Source organism: Diabrotica virgifera, chromosome 8 (assembly GCF_917563875.1).
Source record: "Diabrotica virgifera virgifera chromosome 8, PGI_DIABVI_V3a".
Classification (NCBI taxonomy): domain Eukaryota; kingdom Metazoa; phylum Arthropoda; class Insecta; order Coleoptera; family Chrysomelidae; genus Diabrotica; species Diabrotica virgifera.
The window spans coordinates 102,669,777-102,693,789 of record NC_065450.1 but is presented as its reverse complement, the minus strand read 5'-3'; the positions used below and the strand labels follow the sequence as shown (position 1 = coordinate 102,693,789).

The 24,013-nt window shown below is 33.5% G+C and overlaps 1 protein-coding gene across 1 annotated transcript in view; it reads right to left on the bottom strand.

Moving 5' to 3' along the window:
- Positions 1-24,013, bottom strand: part of LOC114333307 (zinc finger protein 782-like) — a 476,554-nt gene that overhangs the window by 137,476 nt on the left and 315,065 nt on the right. Inside the window, exon 5 of the mRNA XM_028283167.2 lies at positions 9,650-9,837. Coding sequence (XP_028138968.1) covers positions 9,650-9,837 — 188 coding nt within the window. The remainder of the gene's footprint in view (positions 1-9,649; positions 9,838-24,013) is intronic.

Sequence of the window (24,013 nt, the reverse complement as noted above, 5' to 3'; positions counted from 1 at the left end):
AAAATTATTTTCTAGTTATTTAGTAGCTAAGTCGTCTGAGTTTAATTTCCAATTGTAACTAGCAAACCATTATAAACTGTTATGAATTTTAATCTTACTATAGTTCTTTGTTACTTATATTTATAAGCAAAGTCTTCTTCTTCATCTTCATCCTGTTTGCATCCACTTCTGGACAAAGGCCTCCACATCAGTTGTCCATTCTTCTCTGTTTTGTGCTATTTGGAGCCAGTTTCTCTCTATTATTGCTTTTATGTCATCTAGCCATCGTTTTTGTGGTCTTTCTCTACTACAACTGTGCTGACGTGGTCTCCAATGTACAATGTTTCTCGTACATATTTTGTGGTTTTGCCGTGCCACGTGGCCTATCCAGTTCCATTTCATTTGTGTGCAATTTTTCCAATTACATCTTCCACCTTCGTCCTGCTTTGCACGTTCTCATTTCGTATATGTACAGCAAAGTAGCTTCCAATTCATCATCATTCTCTTTGTCTTATCCCTATGCGGGGTCGGCTTCCCTAATTGCATTTCTCCACACAATTCTATCTTGGGTCATATCAATGTTAATCCCCTTTACCAACATGTCCTGCCTTATCGTCTCCCCCCAGGTCTTATTTGGTCTTCCTCTCCTACTCTTTCCAGGAATCTGCACTTCAGCTATTCTTCGCATTGGGTTGATTAACGTCTCGACGTTGAACATGACCAAACCATCTTAAACTATGTTCTCTCATTTTGACATCAATTGATGCCACACTTAGACTTCCCCTAATATACTCATTTCTAATTTTATCCTTCTTTGTCACTCCACTCATCCATCTAAGCATTCTCATTTCCGCCACATGCATTCGTTGTTACTCTTTCTTTTTCACTGTCCAACATTCAGTTCCGTACATAATAGCCGGTCTTATGACTGTTTTATACAATTTTCCCTTCAGCTTCATTGGAATTTTTCTGTCACACAGCACACCACTCGCTTCTTTCCACTTCATCCATCCAGCCCTAATTCTACTGCATGCATCTCCATCTATTTCTCCATTACTCTGTAATACCGATCCTAGGTACTTAAAACTATTGCTTTTCACAATAATTTCACCATCCAAAGATACTTCCAATTATATCCAAAATAGCTTCCAATTATTTCCAAATAAAAATCAAATAGCTTGGAGAACAAAAATAATCATATTTAGCCTCTGACTGTCATTTAACAAGCTTTATAGCTTTTTTGTGTTTTTTCTATCCGCTCGGAGGGTGGACATGGAGGGGATATGATATTTCGACAGTGCATCTCATGGTGGAATAATTTGTAAGTAGCGAGGCCGGGCGATAAATCAGTTCTTTTTATTCACTATATTTTCTTACCTTAGTAATGAAATCCACCTATTCTTTTAACCAGTTCCTTTGGAAACACAAAGAATGTACATATCCCTCTTTCACAATAGTGTTTACAAGCTGGGGCAAAGCACATTACCATTTTTATTATACAAAATACAATGGTTCACAAATGTTCCTAACTTTTGCTTGGAGAATATCCCTTATATCTCATAGTAATTTAAGACCAAATTATGGTGGTATTGTCTTAAAAAACACTATACTTAAGCGAAAAAAGCAGCAGAGGCAGCAAAATTTCAACTTTATAGGAATTAAAAAGGCTTGAGATTGAGAAAATTCTTGCTTTTCAACCTTTGTTTACAAAGTAATAATAACAATATGACATTAGTGACGTCACATTTCGGCTGTCAGTCTTAAAGTCTCTTTATATTTTGATATATTTAACCTATATCATCCTTTTTTTTTTTTTTGAAAAATGGCTTTGGCAGAGCCAATTAGCCAGACTGGTTTCTGATTGATTGCAGATTCATAGTCATAAATTTCTTATAACATAAGTACATTCTACAATTTTATTTTTATAGATACATTGGTACATTGTGCAGCTTTTTTTTATTTTGTTTTTTTTTTTAATTATTTTACTGTTTTTTTAATATATATTTTATTTTGTGCGAAACACTTTTTTTACTTCTTTTTTTTTCTATTCTTTTTTATTTTTGTTCCTGTTTTTTTCTTTTTTTTGTTTATTATTTTTTTTGTTATTATTTTATTTTGTATTTTTTTTTAATATTATTTTTTTAAATTTTTTCAAACCACATTAACAAATTATGCCTATTTATTACATATTACGTTTACAAGTTGTATTTACATAGTTTATCATGTTTATACATGAGATGAAGAATTTCCATATCATTTGTAAATATTATCTAAAGTATTTAGGTTTATTGGGAAAAAACATTTTAAATCTTTTAATTCCTTATAAAGGTCGTTTATGTTATTTATGTTTAAATGACATTCTAATATGACATGTGTTAGATCTCCGATTTTGCCACAAGTACAATTGGGAGTATCTGCCAAGCCGATTCTATGCATGTAAGATGGCGATTAATGGTCTTTATAAAATGTCTGTTATATTCTGTGTAAAACCATCTTTTTGAGAATATCCTAGGGTTACAATGAGCAAAATTTGAGCCAGTATTACATTCTCTGTAATGCAATTGCCAACTATTTTTAAGTTTTTGTCTGCTAAAAGTATCAATATCTGAAGCTGGAATTAAATTTTTGTTTATTTTTTCTCCGATCACATAAGCTGATTTAGCAAAATTGTCAACTATTTCATTGCCTTTTATCATTGCCTTATATTGCCTTATTTATATTGCCTTATATCATCCTATATTTATGTATTATTACGCCAGTCAATAAGAGCAAGAACAGGATATTACCTCCGAATTCGATCCTACTGCATGTAATGGATTTTAATGAAATTTTGGGAATAGCCTCTACTTATCTCCTAATTCAAAGTCTACCCTATGACCTTTTATCTTGGGGGCGGTTCCCACACCTTCTCGGGGGTGGAAATTTTTTTGGTTAAAATAACCACGAAAGTGGTTAGGGGCCCTAATTCTAAGCAAAAACTGCTCTATAATTTTTTTTGAAAACTCAATACTTTTTGAGTTATTCGTGGTTTAAAATTGGCCATTTTCATTGAAACATACCACCCTTTCGAGCGGTTTTTTGCGAATACCTTAAAATCTATGTATCTAACTAAAAAAACTATATACAAATTTTTTGTAGCTTATTAAAAAACGACGAGATTCGTTCCTTCAGAAATCTTCTAGTTATAAAAAGAGATATGGTCGGTGAAAAGAGTTTGTTTTTTTGTGCATGCTCAAATCGGTGTATTCAACTTGAAATAACAGAGAAATAGTCGATTTTAGTGTATAGTGCTACCAATACCTTTTGTAGTGCTTGAAAAGGCCTTTAAAATGAGCAATATTAAATGTCGATTACATTCAAACTAAGCGAGATATGCTGCAAAAAAAATTGATGACTAATGTATTTTAAGAAAAAATCAGAAGTATATTTAACCTCTCATCCACCAGAATTTAAATGTATTTTTTCCTTCTACGATCAAAATATAGAGCGCATTTTTAAATTTTCTTAAAATCTTCCTTTTTATTCATGTAACTTGAAAATGATAAGAGATACAGTAATGAAATACAAAAACAAAATTTTTGTCTAAAAAACCCTACATTTTTGTATGGTTTTTTTCGTATCTTTTATCATTTTCGAGTTACATGGAGAAACAGGAAGATTTTTAAGAAAATTTAAAAATGCGCTTTATAATTTGATCTTATTTTTTTCAAAAACCATTAATTTTAAACCCGTCCAACTTTTTGGGAAATAACATAGAAATAACACTAATAAAAGATAATGTGGAAGGAAAACAATGCATTTAAATTCTGGTGGATGAGGGGTTAAATATACTTTACAGCAAATTATAGCAAATTTACCCGAAAAGTGCTTCAATTTTTGTTTAATTAAAGAAAAGGGGGTTTCCCGAAAAGTGCTTCAATTTTTGGTTATTTCACGTAGAAATATTCGATTTGGAATTTGACGAATAAGATCGTATTTTTCATGAGCTACAACTTTGATTTTCCTGGGACTATAGACTTCAAAAATTCACAATTATTTTCATTGTTTTATATGCTACATTTTTGCTAAGAATATGTTTTTCGATGAAATACTTACTTTTTGAGTTATTTGTGAAATACCGCCTAAAACCGCTGCTTTTTTGTTAAAAAATAAATATTTTCAATTGTATTGACTAGGGTAAGAACATAACAAGTAAGTCGAGGTGGATGTGTAGGTCGCGGTAGATGCCACTAGTTAAGTCGCGGTCGATGTCGACAGCACATAGCAAGGAGGTCACCTGCGCTGTCAGTCGAGCTAGAACCACTATCAAGTGAAGTAGTTTAATGAAATTTGAATGACAAAAAGACTGTGCTTTTGCGATGTTGTGTCAGTCAAGTGATGATAGTGATGAAATGTCAGCTGTAAATAATCAGATACTCCTTCATATTTCAAAAATTTACTGAATTTAATTACTTTAAAAATTCAAAAATAAACTGAGTACAAAAAAAGGGATTATATTATAAAAAGTATCAACTCAGATAGCGCAGTTAATGACAACTTGGCTTCGAACGGTCCAATCACAGAAAAGCATCCTTGTAGGCCGCGCAGTAGACATCCATGTAAAACAAACTCATTTTATTTTCAAAAGCATCGATGTAAACCTTCTAGATGGCTAAACCTCCACCGCGACTTACTTGCTCTGTTCTCTTTCATTCAGTACAATGTGTTTGTTTTACATGGATGTCGACATCGACCGCTACCTCCACATCCACCTCCACCTCGACTTACTTGTTATGTTCTTACCCTTAGTTAGAAAATTCTATAGAACGAAAGTTGCTTAGAATTAGTCAATTTAACCATTTCCGGACTTATTTTAAACGCTCGGTTTTTCCAAGTAAAAGTAACCAACGGCACAAGTTCAACTTTAAAGTGGACAGTAAGGAGAACCTAAATCCAAATTTTCATGCAATTCGGAGTTGACCCTCAAAATTGCACGATATCGCCCTATTTCCCGTTCATTTATGGGGATATCAGCTCTCATGTTAGAGGTACCTATTGTACGTAGTACATATTTTTTGCTGAGAGAATGAATTCTCATCTGTATGGTGGGAACTTTAACGAGTGAATGTACCAATGCTGACGGATACAACCAACACTTTCTCAAACACTTTTTTTAAGATTTTTCTTTCTGTTGCCACGATGGTATTATTGGGGCATGTGTTTAGTGCCGCGTAGAGTTCATGTGAGTTTTGAGGTGGTGCTTTTTGGTGAAGCTTTTTGGACACACATTGCAAGCATAGGGTTTCACACCTGAAAGAGGATTATTTTACTTTAATTATTAGAGATTTTTCGTTATAAACTCATGAAATAATATACCTTTTTCACTATTCCACTTCCACTCAGGGCCGCCGAGAGGGATGAGCGGGCCCCGGTAGAAAGTGAAGGGAGCGCCCCCGGCAAAAAGTGAAAAGCGAAAAAAATTGTTTAATTTTTGTAGAAATAAAATTATTAATAATAAATAAGAAGGCACATTTCAAATATAAATTTTATTAAATTTAGATTATATTTATAATAGTAAAAATATTTATAATGCAGGTGTTTTTCGAGTTTTCTGATGGGAAAAATGTCTGTGATTTTCGAAAAATGGCATGATTTTGCCAGATCATTCTCAATTCACAAAGACGATAGGCAGCTAACCGATTATGTTTCATTGTAGCTATTACCTCATAACATTTTTTTATGCGAAAAAGAAAACTAAAGGATTTTTCTGCTTCTGCGACTAACCGGTAATGTGCAAAATATTCTTAACGCAATAACAATTCAAATTTGAGATGTTTAATTTTATTAAGCAAATCTATTGGAGAAAGTTGAGAGTCATCAATATTATCCGTGTATATCGCTTTCAAATAAAATATTTCATCTATCAATTCCTCACTGATGTCTTCTTTATAAAACTCGCGCAATACATATACCTATCAATTTTTTTTTTAAATATTGTCTTCATCTTCATCTCGGAATATCCATAAAATTTTAAATAGCGAATGAATTTTATTTTCAGTATTAAATCTTCTGGTTAAATTGCTTATGGTAGGGGAGCAAAGTATGCTAAATGTGCAGTCACTCGAGTGCTTTGGGGACCTATTGGGTTGTGAAGAGTAGGTCCTAAAACCAAAAAAAGTTAAATAAAGTTTTCCATTTTAGTGGGCGCTTGCCATTTTTTAATTTAATTTTCCATTTCCAACAATCGTTTTTTCCGATTATAACGCCATCTATCCATAATTCGAAAAAATGTTTCGAATAAAAGTTACTTATTTTTTCGTAAGGATTTCAAATCTGCAATAAAAAATGGGGGCTCCTATTTAAGATTTTAAAGTAACCCCCCATCCCACCTTCGTGGGGGTCGTGTTTGGTGCCGTTCGATAGATTTTTCAAAAATATTGAATAAGTGTATTTTACAGTTTTTCGATCTGAAGTTCATTTCGCGAAATATCGCGGGGTTCGTATTTAAAATATTAAATTTACCCCCCACCCCTCTCCGTGGAAGTCGTGTTTGGTATCATTCGATAGATTTTAAAAAAATATTGAGCACATATTTTTTAGTTTTTCGATCTGTCACTCATATCGCGAAATATTCGCTTTTATCTTGTGAAATTTTGGAACTCACCCATTTCCTTACGCCCGGCCCAAATCGTCAGATTTGTGAAATATACACTCTTTTGCATGTACTTAACTTACCTTATCTTAATCTGACAATTTCGAGTTTTTTTAAGGATAGATTTTATTTTTCGGGCCCCCTTAACGAACTTTCCTGTGTTAAGAGCCAATATATGGTAGAGGTACGTCTACAGGGTACCAGGTTTCTCCCCATATGATAATCTGACGCGCTCGAGTAACTGCAAAAATCCCCGCTTGGGCTCCCCTACCATTATTATATGACAATATTAAATATTTCCCAGCGAAATATTGCGTCGGGCTCAAAATTATCAGTCGCATCACTACTAGGCCCAGACAAATCATCAAAAATCTCACAGGCTTTTTTCTTTATTTGATGTAAATACTGAATTTATTTCATAATTACTGGTAACTAATTTAGATTTTTCAACATATATTCTTATGAAAATTACACGATATCGCCCTATTTCCCGTTCATTTATGGGGATATCAGCTCTCATGTTAGAGGTACCTATTGTACGTAGTACATATTTTTTGCTGAGAGAATGAATTCTCATCTGTATGGTGGGAACTTTAACGAGTGAATGTACCAATGCTGACGGATACAACCAACACTTTCTCAAGCACTTTTTTTAAGATTTTTCTTTCTGTTGCCACGATGGTATTATTGGGGCGTGTGTTTAGTGCCGCGTAGAGACATGTCATGTAATCGATAATTGGCCTAATGTAAGTTTTTCTCATGTGGGAGAGTTTGGCTTGTTGTGCTTCCAAATCTTCCAGATAACGTTCCCAGGAGCTTAGCTCTATTCTTTATCCTGTCGGGGGTCCTTTTGAGATCAATTTTCCATTTAAGTGAGTTAAGATCCACTTTTCACGAGCGAGCTGTTGGTTCTCAACTCCATCGCAGTAATAAAAAACGGGGTTAAAGTTAATAATGATGTGGCATAATTTGCCACATACATGTTAAAGGGTATATTCTAATTTTTTGCCGAGGCTATTATATCAAAAAACCTTGCATGCTGTTATAAAATATGTAGAGTTGCCAATTTTAACGTGGGAAATTTAAAGTAGATAATGAAGATAAACAATGAAATAAGTAATTCAATAAGGTCATATGTTAAGAATATTAAGAATAATAAATATAAAATATTTTCATGAGCACTAAATATTTTTCAAAATTATGTACTAATGCCTAAGGCCCCTTTCTTTGTCCACTCTCGAATCAATAACCCTTTAATATTTACTTCTTGATCTACCTCATTTCTAACGAGGGTTCATACATCACGATCAGATGAGCCGTTGTACCCCCACCACAAAAAGCGTCAAAAATGATCAAAAATGAGCAAATATCTTAAGCGTTTTCTTATGGTTTCACATTTAACATGAAAAAATACGACGTTCTCTCCTGGCTCCTTTACTGGTACAATGAGTGGTATATGTCGACAATCCATTTAGACCTTCAGCAGGGATTGCTTACTTATTACGAGAAAGACCTAAACGTCGCACAAAACTGTCTGGAATAAAATGAGCCATGGAGCCTGTATCCACAGGATACGTATTTTCTGGAAATTACCCTAGGCATCTTTGCTATGTATCAAACAAGTGGATAACTACACAGATGTGGTTGTGTAGAAAACTTAGTATTCATTAGAAAAGTTGGAGCAAAACAAGACGGAGATGCCTCTAATAGAGTACTGAGGTTCTCACTTCTTGATATTGATGTTTGAAGAGGCGGTTGACGGCGCGAAAAAAGGAACAGGACTCATTTGACAGTTGGTTAAAATAAACACTAAATACTTTTATAAATACATAGGTTTATCTATCTTTAATCTATGTATAGCCCAGTATTTATTTGTATTATGAATATAGAACTAATATCGTTTGCATGATATTTTTTCATATTATGGCCTGTATATGATCTTCATATCTAATTTTTTTGTTCTCTTCCATCTTCATATTTTTGACTATATCCAGCTCGACTGCATATTAATTTTAGAGCATGTTTTATAGATTTCTTAAATTAATATCACCAACAACTTTTCTTTCTATAGCTCTTTACGATTTCCTGCTTCTTATCCACGTCTAGGCTCCATATGTTACAACAAATATACTGAAAACCTCCGTTTCTAATTATTTCAAGTGGATGTAATTTGTTTAAGACATTATGAACTCCTGAGCTCAAATAAACAGGATATCTTTCACATCTTGCTAATAATTCTTCGGTGACACTTCGGTAAAATTAATTTATGAATGAATCTTTATCAGAAAGAGCAAAAAAAAATAGTCAACGTGAGTAATTGAACATCAAGAGGAAAGATAACATGTCCTCGATTTGATAGTAGATCTTTTTATATCTTATAAAAGTTAACCAGAGCAGAAAAAAGTTGATAAAATATCATAAAATATCATTAAATTAAACGAAGTTATCCAAAATAACTAAAGCAATTTATACATTGATGAGTGCGCTAAAAACCGGCAAAATAACGCAAAAGATGGAAAACATATTAAATTATGAGATAGTACAGGTAAAGTTAGTTCTTATACGTGGCTAGTTGACTTCTGTCATAAGTATACGTATGACGTTGAAAAATATTATGTTTTAATTTTCTATGAAAAATGATTGAATAAATTAAAACAGATGCTAGTAAAAAAATTAATTAGTAGCGATTTTAATTATAAGTCAAATTAATAATAAAAATAACTTAATTAAAATATTTTACTAAACGTCATCCTAAACGTCGTACGTAGGTATAATTATGGCTGAAATCAAATAAATAGCTCTTAAGCTAACTTCTAAAGCTGGGGAAACTATCATGTAATATAATGTAAATTTAGAGGTTTCTAACAATAATTTCCCACCTCTAATAGTTTCATCTCTTTTTATTTCCCAACGTATTATGTCTTCCATCTTTTGCGATATTTTGCCGATTTTTAGTGCACTCATCACTGTATATATATTATATTATATCTATATATAATATAGTACAAGTAGTAATATACAGAAATCTATATAACTAACCTGTGTGTATCCTGGTGTGCATGTTGTAGGCGACTCTTTGATTGAATCGCTTCGGACAATGAGGACAAGCGTACTCTTTCTTATCTCGATGTATCTTCATATGGCTCGAGAGGTAACCTTTGTCGTTAAATACCTTTCCGCATTCAGAGCATTTCGCAGCGAATTCTTTTGTTCCCTCGTGTAGAGATCTGAAAAAAATGATACTTGATTTATTTGAGTATAAATGCAAAGGCATATACGGGCGCTGTTATGGTATAGGAGCAAAGTATGCTAAATTTGCAGTCATTCGAACGTTATGGGGACCTATTGGGTTGTGATTATTAGGTCCTAGAACCAAAAAAGTGAAGTAACATTTTCCATTTTAGTGGGGACTTTCCACTTTTTAATTAAATTTTCCATTTCCAATAATCTTTTTCCGACTATAGCGCCATCTATCCATAATTCGAAAAAGTGTCTCAAAATAAAAGTTGCTTATTTTTACGTAAATAATCTAAATCTGCAATAAAAATTTGGGGGTCCCATTTAAGATTTTAAAGCAACCTCCCACCCCATCTCCGTGGGGTGTTATGTTTGGTACCATTCGATAGATTTTTCAAAAGTATTTTGAAAGTTTATTTTGCAGTTTTTCGATCTGATATCGCGGAGTTTGTATATGAAATTTTAAATTTACCCCCACCCCTCTCCGTGGGGGTCATGTTTAGTACCATTCGATAGATTTTTGAAAAATATTGAGGACGTATTTTTTAGTTTTTCGATCTGACGTTCATTTCGCGGAATATTCGCTTTTTTTGTGAAACTTTTTGACTCCCTTACCTTAATCTGACAATTTCGAGTATTTTTAAGGACCCCCTTAACGAACTTCCCTGTGTTAAGAGCCAATATATAACAGAGGCACATCTGCAGGGTACCAGGTTTATCCCAATATGATAATCTGACGCGCTCGAGTAACTGCAAAAATCCCCTCTTGGGCTCCCCTACCATTATACAGGGTGAGTCATGAGGAACTGTACATACTCCTACCTCGTATAGAGGCTCCTATGGGGAATAACAAATGACCATTAAAAAGTGTCTGCTCCCATTGTTTAAAAATATACAGGGCGAGTTTCGCATTTTGACAGAAATTTGTATTCGTCATAATTTTTGAACGGTCAGATCGATGTGTCTCTTATTTTGGCCAATCGTTACACTATTACAACCTAATCAACTAATTTATTGAAACTAGAAAAAAATCAGGTCCGGCTTTAATAAAAAAATTAGTTCGTTTGGGTCTTAGAAAAAATTTCACCCTGTATACGCTTTTTGAAAACTCTAATATGAATTTTACAAATTAGACAAATAGGCAATTAAAATGGCATATTTATTTTTTTCCGCACACGATTACTTAATTTTTTATAAAAAATCAAATTTCACTATGAATTAAAAGTTTGGTAAAGTGAACCATAGATTTAAAAAAAAATAACTTTTATTACAATAATTACTTTTTTTGGACAAACAAGTAATTTATGTTACCATTAAATCAACTGATTTATTAAAACTAGAGAAAAATCAGGTCCGGATTTAAAAAATTAGTTCGTTTTGGTCTTAGAAAAAATTTCACCCTGTATACGCTTTTTGAAAACTCAAATATGAATTTTACAAATAAGACAAATAGGCAATTGAAATGGCATATTTATTTTTTCCCCACACGATTACTTAATTTTTTATTTAAAAAATCAAAGGGCCTAGCCGGGTAAGATGGTGAAAAGTGCCCCCAACTCAATTTAAATTCCATATAGGTAACTTTTTAACACGTTTAGAGGAACTCACTTTCTGAAATTTTTAGCCCCCTAGGTGGTCACGTGACCCCCCTAAAGCCTGATTAGGCTTTTTATGTTTTTATTGTTTATCTCAGCCGCGTCAAGAGCTAGCCAAAAACTTTATTTAAAAAAGTTGTAAGTTTCAAAAAGATATATATGAAAAAAATTTTTTAAATTTTTTGGCGGGAAATTCGAATTTTAGAACAATTTTAAATTTTTAAATAACTCTGAAAAAAAAACTAAGACACTCGTTTTTACGAAAATCAATTATAATGTGTATTTTTGCACAATCTTTCACCCTGAATTTTTTAAGATTTTTAAAATGGGTGAAACGTACCTTTAAAAATAAAAAACCGCATTTTTCCGGTTTTTTTTTTCGGTTTTTGATACAATTTTATACATATTTTTCAAAAAAGGTAACACCGTCACTAGAATAGGTAAAAAATGAAAAATAATTGGGGTTTGTTTAATAAAATTTTTTTGTAACGCCATCCATCATTTTCAAGATACAGGGCGTTGAAGAAAACAAAATTTTACATATTTTTTACGATTTTGCCGAAACTACTGGCAACATTGCAATACAATTTGGCAGGTTTTAAGAGGTAGTTATTGTGCATTTTTTGACATACAATTAAGAATTTTATATGCATCATTGGCGCGCATATGGGTAATGGTCTGAACTTTTTAAAGAAAAAAAGATGGTACGCCACTGACATATTTCAAATTAACAATCATTTTTGAATTCCTCGTTCCATTTGTGACAAAAAATCTATCTTCCCATTTTTTCATACGACGCGCCGTTTTGTTGCAAAAAATTAAATATCTTAAAGCTTCCAAAGCATTCGAATTAATTTTTATAATGGATGTACGAGTTTATGTAATGTATGTAGATGTAGAAACTACTAGAAATTCGAACGCCTTGTAAGGGTTAAGATCGTTTATTTTTTGAATAAAAATGGCGCGTCGTATGAAAAAATAAGAAGATAAATTTTTTGCCACAAATTGAACGGGGAATTCAAAAACGATTGTTAATTTGAAGTATGTCAGTGGCGTACTATCTTTATCCTTTAAAAAGTTCAGACCATTACCCCTATGCGCGCCAATGACGAATATCAAATCCTTAATTGCATGTCAAAACATGCACAATAACTACCTCTTAAAACCCGACAAGTTTTATTACAATGTTGCCAGTAGTTTCAGCAAAATCGTAAAAAATATGTAAAATTTTGTTTTCTTCAACGCCCTGTATCTTGAAAATGGATGGCGTTACAAAAAAAATTTATAAAGCAAACCCCAATTATTTGTCAGTTTTTTACCTATTCTAGTGACGGTGTTACCTTTTTTGAAAAATATGTAAGTATAAAATTGTATCAAAAAACGAAAAAAAAACCGAAAAAATGCGGTTTTTAATGTTTAAAGGTACGTTTCACCAATTTTAAAAATCTGAAAAAATTCAGGATGAAAGACTGTGCAAAAATACACGTTATAATTGATTTTCGTAAAAACGAGTGTCTTAGTTTTTTTTCAGAGATATTTAAAAGTTTAAAATTGTTCTAAAAACTCGAATTTCCCGCCAAAAAATTAAAAAAAATTTTATTTAGATCTTTTTGAAACTTACAACTTTTTTAAATAAAGTTTTTGGGATGCGGCTGAGATAAAAAATAAAAACATAAAAAGCCTAATTAGGCTCTAGGGGGGTCACGTGACCACCTAGTCGGCTAAAAATTTCAGAAAGTGAGTTCCTCTATATGTGCTAAAAAGTGGCCTATATGGAATTTAAATCGAGTTGGGGGCACTTTTCACATCTTACCCGGCTAGGCCCTTTGTCAAAATCGGAATTTTAACCTAAAAATGAAAAAAAAAATGAACTCACGGTTTAACTCGCTACAACTCTGTTCCATTTTAATATTTTTTTTTCTGAAATTTTTACAGCACATACCTCTTACCATTGTGAAGACTATGAAAATTGTTGTAGACTTTCAGTCTTCTTCTTGTAAAAGTTGCAAACTTGTAAATCGCAAAAATTAGGTGGAAAAATTTAAAATTTATCAATTCGATCACGTCTATGTTAAACTAACTCAAAAGAAGTGTTATGGGAAGTTTTAGATCTAGACGTGTTATAGAAAAAAAAAAAAAAATGGTAAAACTTATAATTTTAAGAACAACGTTGTTTTTGTAAATTAATTTTTGTAAATCTATGCAAAAACTTTGCCAAACTTTTTATGCATAGTCAAATTTGATTTTTTAATAAAAAAATAAGTAATCGTATGGGGAAAAAATAAATACGCCATTTTAATTGCCTATTTGTCTTATTTGTAAAATTCATATTAGAGTTTTCAAAAAACGTATACAAGGTGAAATTTTTTCTAAGACCCAAACAAACTAATTTTTTAAATCCGGGCCTGATTTTTTTCTAGTTTGAATAAATCAGTTGATTGGGTGATAACATAAATTAAATATTTGTTCAAAAAAAATTCATTTTTGTAATAAAAGTTATTTTTTTTTTAAATCTATGGTTCACTTTACCAAACTTTTAATTATTCATAGTCAAATTTGATTTTTTTTTATAAAAAATTAAGTAATCGTGTGGGGAAAAAAATAAATATGCCATTTTAATTGCCTATTGGTCTAATTGGTAAAAATCATATTAGAGTTTTCAAAAAGCGTATACAGGGTGAAATTTTTTCTAAGCCCCAAACGAACTTATTTTTTAAATCTGGGCCTGATTTTTTTCTTGTTTGAATAAATCAGTTGATTGGTGGTAACATAAATTAAATATTTATTCAAAAAAAATTAATTTTGGTAATAAAAGTTAATTTTGTTAAATCTATGGTTCACTTTACCAAACTTTTAATTCATAATCAAATTTGATTTTTTTATAAAAAATTAAGCAATCGTGTGCGGAAAAAAATAAATATTTTATTTTAATTACCTATTTGTCTAATTTGTAAAATTCATATTAGAGTTTTCAAAAAGCTTATACAGGGTGAAATTTTTTCTAAGACCCAAACGAACTAATTTCTTTAAAGCCGGACCTGAGTTTTTTCTAGTTAGAATAAATCAGTTGATTAGGTGGCAATAGTGTAACGATTGACCAAAAAAAGGGACACATCGATCTGACCGTTCAAAAGTTATGACGAATACAAATTTCTGTCAAAATGCGAAACTCGCCCTGTATATTATTAAACAATGAGAGCAGACAGTTTTTAATGGTCATTTGTTATTCCCCATAGGAGCCTCTATGCGAGGTAGGAGTATGTACAGTTCCTCATGACTCACCCTGTATTAGTTATACATTATATTAGTTATAAATTAAAGTAATACAACTGTAGAAATTTCAATCAGTTCAATGTAAAAGTCCTCCTTGCTAAAGCGTTTTGTCACACTACATCGATGCTATATGCACATAAAAATTTTCAAAACAGAAAAGATAGTCGTGTTATTTATCTTATAATTTAATTAAGTATATTATAGTTAATTATCTTACAATTTAACTTATTTTGGGAGTATTCACTTAAAGCCTAAACAAAGACAGAAAAAGCTCCTTGAAGAATTTTTTCCCACATCCAATCTTTGTTTATTTAAATATTGGCGTGGCTCCAAATGGATTGACCGTGAATATCCAGTTTTAGGCTGACAGAACTGAACGCGTTTGGAATAAGGTAGAGTAGAAAATCTATGTATCCCAGAGAACGGCAGATCTCGTTAGTGGAGCACTCCCTCCTACACGCGTCACTATATAAATACGCGAAGTTTTCGATTCAGAGCCAATGGGAAAATGAACCAAATTCCATATTTCTGATATCTGCGATATCCATCATTTCTGCGTCTTCTGATAGTATTGGTCAATATATTTCAAACTCAGATTTAATTTTGAAAATCGGTTATACCATTAAAAAGTTACCGAGTCAGAAATTTGACTCAATTTCTATTTAAAAAGGGGAAAATATTTGTGGTTGGATATGTGTGTGTACAGCTTGACAAATATACGGTGACACTTTGGCGATTTTGTCAAATTGCGTAGAAAAATAAGTGGGAACGCATTTGGTGAATTGTGTTACTGTTTTGGGTGAATAAATCTCAAGTTCAAAGAATGATAGGAAAACCGTAAATACATCAAATCGGTAGCGATTGAGCTCAGCTTTAAAACGGTGCCTCAGTGATTAGAATAGGATATACACACGACCCAGTAGAGTCAATAAACCGAAAAATCGAACTTCGAAAATTTGGTTTTCACAGAGGACGCGTCTAACAGTGTATACTTCATATCGGGGAAAATTCGAATTTTTAAGTTATATGCCTCCTGGCAACCAACCAATGTGTGCTTCCAGTCATGACTTACGGCGCTGAAACATTATCGTTAACCCAGGCCACAGCAACGAAACTTAGAGTGGCCCAAAGAAGAATGGCACGGTCACTACTTGGACTGACTCTCAGAGACAGGGTCAGAAACGAAGAAATCAGAAGAAGGACAGGCGTCACAGATGTCATAGAGCGAGTAGCATGGCTGAAGTGGAATTGGGCGGGCCATGTAGCCAGAATGAAGGACGGGAGGTGGACCCAAAAAATTACAGTGTGGAGACCAAGAGAAGACAGAAGAAGTAGAGGTAGACCAAGTACACGATGGACAGACGACGTCAAAAGGATTGCTGGGAATTGGTTGCAGAAAGCCCAAGACCGACAAAATTGGAAGAAATTAGGGGAGGCCTATGTTCAACTTTGGATGCAGAAGGCTGGATGATGATGATGATGATGCCTCCTGGTCTATAAAGTCATCTTTGGGGGTATGCTCTGGAAGATTATGAACGCACGGAGAGGAGGGTGGGGCGCTAAAAGTGAAGGGAGGTGAAAAATCATACGTCGAGTTGCTCAAGCGAATCAAGGGTAGCGTAGACACGAGGAAGAAGGAGATTAGCGTCAGAAGTGCTAAAAAGACCAGAGACGGGACCTCATCCTCAAAGTGGCAGGGAAACAACAGGCCGAGCGCCTAAAGAAGACTATCGGGGTCCGTACGGAGGGAAACACAGTAGAGGAAGCTCGGGACTATCAGGTCCAGGTGAACCTATTTGATATAGACGGAGATGTCACAAACGAAAAAAGAAATCTTGAGGCAGGTCAGGAGGTATACCGGCAGCAGATGATCTAACTACGTCAAACGCGTCACTATAAGGGAAAATAGAGACGGGAACACAAACGTTACGATCGGACTGACGCTCATCTTAGCCAAGAGGGTACTCTAAAGAGAACATATACCCATTACCTGGAACTCGTGTGCAAGATATGAGAGAGACTGCATGTTCGGAGGCGCTTTATATGATTGTTGTTCGGGCATAGTAAAACCGACTGCAAGGGAAAAAGCGGGGCATACTCCGGCTACAGATATGGCAAGAGATGCATCAGGCACGAGAGTGCCGTAGTGAGGAAACTGTTTACCTCACTTGTAAAGAATCTGGTCACAGAGCCAACAGCTTATAGTATAAAAATTAATCCTGGAAAAGCGGGACCTTAATAGAGACCCTTCCAGGAGGGATGAGGAAAGATTGGGTGAAAGAACCTAGGACCAGGAATAAGACAGTGTACGAGAAGTAAGTTAGAGAAAGAAGATCCATATAATACAAATTTCCTTCCAATAAATGCGGGAAGGACAAATGCCGTTGCAGGGGAACTCGCACGAAGGAAAGGTTATGACATGATCCTCTTTCTGGAGCCCAATGTAACGTTGGTCTCTCGACAGGGAATCATTAAAAACAAGAGATCTGACGTGGCCATAGGCGTGGTGAGCCGAGGCGTTGGCATCACCAGATATTCTGTTAAGAATGGGTATGTTACGGTATATGTTGGAAAATTGGTGGTGTACAATTGCTATGTCTCACAAAACGTCCCGCTTCGAGTATATGAAGAGTACGTTAACTCGATTATGCAAGAGGCTAGGACGGAGAGTGTACCGGTAGTCATAGCCGGCGACCTGAATGCGAAGGATCGTCCATGAAACCCACGAGTGCAAGATGGGAGAGGGAAATACCTATCAGTATGGATTCGCGCCGTGGGACTCGCCGTGCGAAATGACGATAAGGCATCTACGTTCGTGAAAGGTAATAGTGAATCCTACTGGACATATTGCTGGTTTCAAGATCACTTCTAAAAGGATCGTAAGCTGGACTGTTTTGGAAGAAGAATCGCTCAGCTTACGTAAGTATGCGAGGTTTGAACTAACGAGCAAAAGGAAGAAACAGAAAAATGAGTATATCGAGTTAAAGAGATGTTGAAATAAGGAGGTTTTTGTGAATGCTTTGGCTTGATTGATCAGGGATGCGAGGGTATGAGTGAGTTAATCGAGGGCTGAGTGCGGCACAGGAGTTGGCTTAGTGTGAGGTCAAATGGGAGGTATGAAAGAAAATATCCATAATGGCGGAATGAGTTGTTTGAATTTATGAGGATAAATTTGTATGGGAGCAAGAAGAGAGTGCAAGAGGTTAAGAAGAATACAAGAAGGAGATTTGGAAGATATAATGAATATATGAATTCTGAATAGACACAAAAATAAGATTTTCATGAAGAGTTTTTATATATGTGTTAAGGGGCTGATGGGTCTATAATTTTCTAATCTAGTAATATCACGGTTTTTGTATTAATATAACTTATTTTGTGTCACACGACTATCACTGCACTGTTCCATTCTTTTGGAATAAAACCCACATTTATTAAACAGTTCGCCTACTGATTTTAATAGAAATTTTCCTTTTGCTTTTATTGCCTTAATAACGAGTCCATCATCAACAGGCGATCGATGGTTCTTCATATCCTTTAAAGCTGATCTTACTTCTGACACTGTAATGGGTAAAAGTCCTTCAGATCCCTGATTTATGAGAGTCCTTACTCGTGTCGGTAAATTGTGTTGTGGTCTTTGACTGGTATTTATAGAGGTCTTTATAAAACTCTCTAGTTATTTTAAGAATGTTTTGTTTACCTGTTGTTGCCTTTCCGTCTTTGTCTCTCAGCTTGTATATTTCTGTTTTACTTTGTGTGAGTTCTCTTTTCATTATCTTTAAACCTTTATTCTCTTCTACTGTTTGAGTAATTACATTAGTATTATATCTTCTTAAATCTTGTCCTCTGAAATTCTTTTATTTAATTTTCTATATTTTTCGTTGTGTTCCTTTTCTTTCTCGTTTAGGTTTCGTCGTATGTCAATGGGGCTTTTTTTATCTTTGCTAATATTTTCACTTTTGGTGTTATTTTTCTTGCCAAATTTGAGTTGTGTGTTTCTAACCGAGACTGTTATTAATTTATTGTGATCGTCGATACTTAGAGGTTTGGGATTATTACTCTGTAATTACCCTGGCTGATTTGGTAAGTCCAAACTACACGTTTGTACCTGTTTTGCTCTTTTTTTTTGTAGGTTTATCGTTACTCTGGCTCTTATTGGTCTATGATCGCTTCCTACTGATAGTTTATTAAGTATAAACTCAATAAACTCAATACGTTATATACAGTGATGAGCACGCTAATAATAGGCAAAATAGCACAAAAAATGGAAAACGTATTAAGTTGTGAGATAAAAAGAAATGAAACTAGTCAAGCAAATTTAGCGATATTAACCTATAAATTTACATTATATTGATTGTTTCCCACCTTTAGACGTATCAGACGAGTTTGGTAACTACCACTGTCACAGTGACAGTTTTAGTTGACATACTCCTCTGATACGTGTAAAGGTGGGAAACAATCAATATAATGTAAATTTATAGGTTAATATCGCTAAATTTTCTAGCTCTACTAGTTTCATTTCTTTTTATCTCACAACTTGATACGTTTTCCATCTTTTGCTCTATTTTGCCGGTTATTCTCTGCATCACTGTATACTCCAATATTCTAATATTCTAATACTCTAATACTTCCCCTTCTAATACATTTGGTTTCATCAAAATAAAGCCAGTAAAAAATATTTTTATTATTTCCTTAACCTTTAACTATCCGCGCATCAAGTTATAACATAACTACACGCGTGGCGTACTTTATACGCCACAAGAAAATACACTTAAAACAGCGGATTTGTTTTTTTTTTGAAAAAATACATTTAGTTGTTTGTTATAAACCTTATTCGGCATCAGTGAATACTTGGAGTTCCTTCTCAGTAAGCCAATTGGGATTTATAACTGGAATCATGGAATAACTGGATTCCATGATAAATAAAATTACTAATAAAAATTTTTTTGAAATGTGATTTTTTACAGGAGAAAAAGTATTTTTTATAAAGAAAAATATATTTTGTGCCATAATGACTAAAAAACAATTCAAATATGTACTTTATATTACTACTTTATATTAATATAATCGTGGCGTATATTGTCCACCACCGGAAACAACAAATAATAAACTGTAAATTACGATCTTCCCAGAACTCGATTATAACGAAGCTAAAACCAAATTGTAAAGCACGTTCCAGTGATAGGTTAGAGAGATAAACAAGGTCAAAAATTAAATTTTTAAATATATTTACAGGAGAATTCTTATATCTGGCGTACAAAATACGCCAGCGCGTGTAGTTAAAGGTTAAACCGTAAGATATACCCAAAAAATACGAAACGGAACCTATGTCCAAAATAACTACACTTTTTGCCTAATTAATCTTAGCATCTGACAGCGGGGTAAGTCATAACTGACAAGGGTTGATGCCTATGCCTATCACTGCACAGTTTTCTCCTATTTTTTTACTTTTTGTATTTTACCAGATGTTCTGCACACGTCGGCAACGTCACAAAATGTCTGACCGTACTCCTGTCTGCTAATTTATCTATCGTTTATGCTTATAGTAATAATTAAACAGAGATTAAAGTTTAATTATACAAGTTTTTTTTATATTCAATATGTTTGCTGTATATCTTGCGTACAATATTTTGCTATATAATAATCTTGCAACTCTTCTCTTTTACGTTCATTAAACGAATACAAAAATCATCTGCAATAATTTCAGTTTATAATTTAATACACACTTTGTGAAAATTTCACCAAAAACCGATGTCTATTTCCTCACAAAACGACTGTTTTACACCAGAGAGCTGGTAAGTATTTACCAGCTGAACAGACGGGGTCGTGAATTGTAAGTTTTTGAATTACCTCTTATCTTCTTCGCTTCAGCATCCATCTGGCTTGCAAATTTTAGAAGCCATGGAGGTGTTACCAAGAAGATGGACCAATACGTTTTCAATTTAAAAATCTTTTAGTAATATTTTAATATTTTTAAATATTAATAATAATGCTATTAGGATTGAAAACTATTTCATCTTTCTACTGCCAGATGACGCTAGTCACCTACTCCATTCATTTCAGTTGCGGTGTGGGGGATAAACTCTTGGTATTGATCACTTGAGGTATGGAGAAGCAGGCCTACGTTCTCTCCGATGAGACTCCAACAAGAGTCGAAAATCGTCGATTCGGAGGGCTTGACTGCTCTCCGTATTTTAAGTGAAAAATAAGATTGTTTTGCCTTCGCATTGCAACTGAATAAAAATGGAATTTTTATTTTATTTTTATTCTAATTCTGATTACTTTTAACTTCGCACAAATAATATTTACATAAGCCTAGAAAAAAATAAAATATGGACCTCTACCTTTCTAAACGTAGAATAAGCATTCCGTTGTGCACATCTCACTACTTTTTATTAATATCTTATAGATCGACACCTTAAAGTCAGAGTCCATTATGGAAATGTTCCCTTATTACTTTATATATTTGGTGCCCTTAAAGGAAGTATCCTTTGTCCTCTCCTTTTTCTTATATTTATGGCCGATATCCCAACAAAAAAGACTGCTAACTACAGTCACCACGTTTGATGATAATACCAACATAATACAAATACATGACACACCGAATATTGTATATTGTACAACAAGTGAGAAAAAAGACATATTTCTCACGACCGCAGAAGTTTGTTGACCCGAAAATCAAGCGAGGGAGAAATATGTCATTTTCTCATGTGTTTTTCTCATGTGTACACTGTACTTTTTCTATGAATGCGGTTTTGTCAAGAGTTCAAACTTCAAAATTAAATAATTTAGGTGCTTTTAGGTATATTATATGCATAAATTGAAATAAAATACATATACATGTAGGTATTTAATATTCTTAAAATTTATATACCTTATTTTTTTAAATTCTAATTAACAGTTATTTTTGAACAGTTGTGAAAAGTAATTCCTGGTAGATTTTGCTTTAACACATTTATTTGACAATATTAATTGTGTTTGTATTATGCTTGTTACCATGGAAACGGCGATCATAGTATGGAAGACCGTAGGAGACCCCGTGAGAAAAAATATTTCTCACTGCGTGAGGAATTGTTCGTTTTGAATGTATGTAAGTAGTGAGAGAAATTGCATATTCTATAGCATCCAAAAGGGTCTACCCCAAAATCCCGACACGCTAGAATCCCGACAGGTTTGATAAGTTCCTTTTTAACATATAATTACATTTATTTCTGGTCTTTTGTTTATGGCCATCTGTTTTTTATTTTTTGTTACTAAACAAAAGTATTTACCATTTAATATGAACTAATTTTCTAAATAAAATTTGTAACATGAACACAGTATATAGAGGTTCACACCTCCATATACCTCTCTCTACTGAGAGGTTCACATGGAGGTTCCACAGAGTGGAACCTCTTTATACTGTGACATGGGTATATGAATTAAATTATTTTTTTAGCCAAGATACAATAGTCCTATAATATGTATAATCAAATCCTGAATTCAAGTTTACTTTCATATAATAGATATTATTATGTCACTTACAATCTTCCATTTCAGTAAGTATAGCTTTTATATTATAAAATAAAATGTTTAATGATTTTTTCTTTTAAAATACATAATAATTTGTACCCGTACTTATTAGTAAGTAATTAATTTTTCAATTTCAATACTCTATAATATGATTTGGTATTTCATTTAAAAAGGAGACCAAATTTAAGACCTATCCTAACATATGCAGCGGAGACAAGGACCAATACAAGAAAGACGAAACAACAAATCAACAATATCGAAATGAAAGTATTAAGATCAATAGCGGGCATATCATTAAGAGACAGACAAAGCAACATAAGTATACGAGAACGTTGCAAAATTCAAAATATTAACAGGTGGATAAAAACAAGAAAGAAAAACTGGAACGAACATGTAAATCGAATGGAACCAGATAGATTAGCGAACATCTGTAAAAGCAACAAGCCGTATAGCAGAAGACCCGTTGGAAGGCCGCCGAAAAGGTGGAAAGACAATGTACAGTCAACAACAACTGAAACGGAATAAGAGGCAGACAAACAGGAGTAATCCTAGTCGCGCGAAGAAGAAGAAGAAGAAGAAGAAGAAGATTTAAAAAGGAAACAATAAATATTCAAAATGTAGTGGTCGGGATTTTTGCTTATGCGAGGATTGTTGTATGTCGGGATTTTGGCCTGTCGGGATTCCGGCGTGTCGGTGCTTTGGCCGTCGGGATTTTGGCTGTCGGGATATTGGCTGTCGGGATTTTGGTCGCCACCGGAAAATAAAAAATATATAACCTGATTCTACTACTAGATTGTATAAATAGATGGAAAATCAAAGTTAATTATACCAAGTACACCCAAATAGCATTTAGGAACTGGAACACCGTCTCAGAATTACATTAAATGATATTATATTTACTACCAGTGAAGTCATCTCCTATATGCATTTCAGTTGACGATCAACATGGCAATTTTTGTTTGCCCTGAGCTTGTTAAATTATTTGTATGCATCCACTTTCTGATGTTACATAGCCGTACATTTTTTTCCTCCCTATACTTATTTTTCCTTCCAACGTTTCTTCTAAAGACTAAATCCAGTATGTTCGCGAGCCAGTATGTTTATCCAGTAAAGGATAAACACTTAAAGGCAGATAAATTAATTAATCCAGGAACAATCATGGATAATATATGAGATCTTTTTACTAGTGGACAAAAGAATAGAAGTCAAAAATCACCCAGATAAATATAATACGATAAATATATCAATAAGATGTAAAATCAGAAAAGCGAAAGGAAAAGAAGCAATGAAAAGATGCGAAGGAATTGTGACTCTACGGTTAACGTACGATAGTCACAATGTAGGTTCATAGAAAAGTTAAAGATCTCACAGTTGGACTATAATGGAGACAAAACCAAATCTTACTGATCTTGATGTATATATCATCTTGGACAAACAGTGTAAACTAAGAACGTGGAAAGAATACCTAGCGAAACTATTTGAAGACCAAAGAGATAACATCTTTGTGCTAGAAGAAGAGATAAATGATGGACCAAGAATATTACAGTAGGAAGTTTGTGCTGCAATAACACAGCTAAACGATTGCTCACGAGCAGGCCCCTATAATATACAAGTAGAACTACTCAATGGACAACGAATCAGTAGCAATAATCACAAACATACTTAATAACGTATTTATACAACTCTGGAGAAATACCAACAGAATGGTCCAGTATGTTTATTGCATTTTCAAAAAACCAGGAGCCAAAAAATGTATACTATAAGCCTCATGAGTTATCCCCTAAAATTG